Genomic DNA, 3,105 nt, shown 5'->3' with positions numbered 1-3,105 from the left:
ATTTATTTATTTGTATTTATTTTTCTATTCTCATTTGTTTATCTATTTATTTTCAAATTAACATATAGTGGAATTTTTAATTCATCATAATAAACTAAATATACTGATAAATTAACATTTACTGTTGAATCTGTCTGATGAATTAAACAAGAGGCGACTAAATGGGTTCCAATATCTGGAGTATATTCATCTTTAGCTCACACAGGTGTGATTGTTGTGTCCCCTGGTGTTGCTTTAAGTTTGTCAAAATCATCATTCCTGTTTCGGCGCGATATGACCTAAATTTTGTTGGAGCGCCGTAAAACCAAACCATACATAACAAAAACATTGTACTATATATAAATACTCTTTTTCTATTGTTTCTCCTAGCATGCACAGGGCCTCTTAATTATGTTTTACTGACCATATGAACTTGACCCCATTTAATTACAATAATTGCCTATATAAGCGTGCCCTGATGAGCAAGACATTGCATTTGCCAGGGACTTCGTAAATCTGTAAGTAAATCTTCTTTCAAATAAGAAGTATCATCTGAGACAAAGTTTTACTCTTATTTTTTTTTAAATAATTAGATACATGTATTTTTGTATTGTTGTATACTTAGCACGAGGTTTAAACGTTTTTTTGGATTTTTTTTATCAAATTCACGTTACATGATCTACTTCAAATATGTTAATCAATGAAATTCTGTATTTCTTAATTATTTATTTGTATCGAAATTGTTAATTAAAGAAAGATAAAATACATGTTCCTTGTATTTCTAGTAAATGTATACTTTAGTCATCCTTTTTAAATTTTTATTTTTGATTTGCGATATGCCAGGAAACCTTAAATCTACATTTGATTTTTTCACTCTTTCTTTCTTTCTTTCTCTCTTTCTTTCTTTCTTTCTTTCTTTCTTTAATTTATTTATTTATTTATTTATATATTTATGGATTTAAAAAATGCAAAACATTTATTAAATATAGCTATTGTACCTTCTTTAGGTCAATATGCTTTTATAGGTTTTGATAAACAGGAAAAAAAACATTTTTGGGGACTTAATTAATTAGCCTTTGATGCAATTTTCCTAAGTCGACAACTATTCGAGTAACTTTTCTTTTAACAATTTTTGGCGGCCATATTGGCGGCCATCCTGAATTTCTATACTTTTGCTCGGACTGCATAACTGATGAAATGGGTTTTTAGAAACTATAAGCAATATGCTTTAAGATGGCAATGGTTCTTTTATGATACAATAAACTGCAACGAAACCTCGCGTCTGTGTTAAGGACATTACTTAAGACTGTGCGTATGTGAAACATTTCATTTATTACATATAAAAAAATGTTTCAATCTATTTTCAGAAACATGTTAAAACTAGTAGCTTTAGTGGTAGTGAGCTCTGTTTTTGCTCAGGCCAGCTATTGGAAGGGCGGTAAAGGAGGTAAGCTTTATTAATTTCCTTTTATTTTCTTTTTTTTTTTTTTTTCTTTTTTTTCGAATAAGGTCTATTCAGATTCGTTTTTCCTTATTCGAAAATTCGGCGGCATTTCGATTATTCGAATAAAATATCCGACCCAGATATAAATATCATGAAAGTACAATACAATGAATATAAATAGATCTCCAAAATAAAATATAGAAAAAGAAAACATCAAATCTTGATAAAGTGTTCTTTGAATAATTACAATTTTTTGCATACAACAGTTTTATCTGTTAAATAAGACTAACTCATCCTGCGATTCAGTAACTTTGTAAAATAATATCAGAACTGTATGTTGCTTAATATCTTAAATGACCTTGTCCACTTTGGAAACTGGACGAAACCATTTCGCGTTTTTTAGGGGATTTTCAAAATTTGTACTGGCTGAATAGCGAACAGTGTAGACCATGATCAGTTAAGCACGAACGTGCCGGTTGATCTTGGTCTGCACCGGTCGCAAGGCCGAAAGCAGGCTTAAGTTTAATGATGATGTTTGAATATAAAACAGGTAAAGGAGGATGGGGTGGTAACATTGGTTATGGAGGATACGGAGGTTACGGAGGCTATAGCGGAGGAAGAGGCGGTTATGGCGGATATATGAGTTATGGAGGAGGAAGCGGTTATGGTAAACGCGGATCGGGAAAAGGTGGATTGGGTGGAGGATACGGAGGCTATGGCGGTTATGGAGGCAAAGGTGGCATCATAGGCGGAGGAAAGGGAGGTTTCGGAGGAGGATACGGCAGTGGTGGTTATGGTGGCTATATTGGAGGTGGTTATGGCGGTTATGGAGGAAGCAAGGGAGGCTATGGTGGTGGCGGCTATGGCGGTTACGGAGGAAGCAAGGGAGGTTATGGTGGTGGCGGCTATGGCGGTTACATTGGAGGTGGTTATGGCGGCTACGGAGGAAGCAAGGGAGGTTATGGTGGTGGCGGCTATGGCGGTTACGGAGGAAGCAAGGGAGGTTATGGTGGTGGCGGCTATGGCGGTTACATTGGAGGTGGTTATGGCGGCTACGGAGGAAGCAAGGGAGGTTATGGTGGAGGCGGTTATGGCGGTTATATGGGAGGTGGTTAATGGCAAAGGCAAAGGAGGTTTTGGAGGTGGCTATGGCGGCTACAATGGAGGTGGTTATGGCAGTAGAAAGGGAGGTTATGGTGGAGGAGGTTATGGCGGTTATATGGGAGGTGGTTATGGCAAAGGCAAAGGAGGTTTTGGAGGTGGTTATGGCGGTTATAGCGGAGGTAATGGTGGATATGGATTCGGTGGTAACATTGGAGGTGGATTTGGCAAAGGAGGCTTTATAAGCAAAAAGGGACGATATTAATTTACGAACATTTTAGGTATGATCTTTTCATAGTTTCCATTTCTTGCAATAAATTTATGCTGAATTGTGTCCATTAATGATATCTCTATTTTGCGTTCTGGCTTAAATATTCCTTGAAAAGTAGAGCGAACTTATTGACAACGAAGAAGTTTTTAAACTTAGCATACTTATGAGGTTTGTAACGTACATTATATCTCTTTGTCTTTTTTTCCAGGTGTTTTTATAGGAGTTGACTTGTGCAGTTCCGGAAAGATAGAAGGCCGTCCGTCATTGTGCTGACTGCCCTCGGAAATGGTGTAGCATCAATCAATGATTT

The 3,105-nt window shown here is 36.5% G+C and overlaps 1 protein-coding gene across 1 annotated transcript; it reads left to right on the top strand.

Moving 5' to 3' along the window:
• Positions 1–462: 462 nt before the first annotated feature.
• Positions 463–2,789, top strand: LOC132748262 (acanthoscurrin-2-like). Its single transcript, XM_060737834.1, has 3 exons — positions 463–497; positions 1,347–1,426; positions 1,974–2,789. The coding sequence occupies exons 2-3, from the start codon at positions 1,351–1,353 to the stop codon at positions 2,537–2,539; spliced, it is 642 nt and encodes a 213-aa protein (XP_060593817.1). The 5' UTR covers positions 463–497; positions 1,347–1,350; the 3' UTR covers positions 2,540–2,789.
• Positions 2,790–3,105: the final 316 nt, after the last annotated feature.

This window comes from Ruditapes philippinarum, unplaced genomic scaffold (assembly GCF_026571515.1).
Source record: "Ruditapes philippinarum isolate M1 unplaced genomic scaffold, ASM2657151v2 ctg3282_1_1_1_1, whole genome shotgun sequence".
Taxonomy (NCBI): domain Eukaryota; kingdom Metazoa; phylum Mollusca; class Bivalvia; order Venerida; family Veneridae; genus Ruditapes; species Ruditapes philippinarum.
The sequence above is the reverse complement of the archived record's forward strand: the minus strand, read 5'-3'. Positions and strand labels throughout refer to the sequence as shown.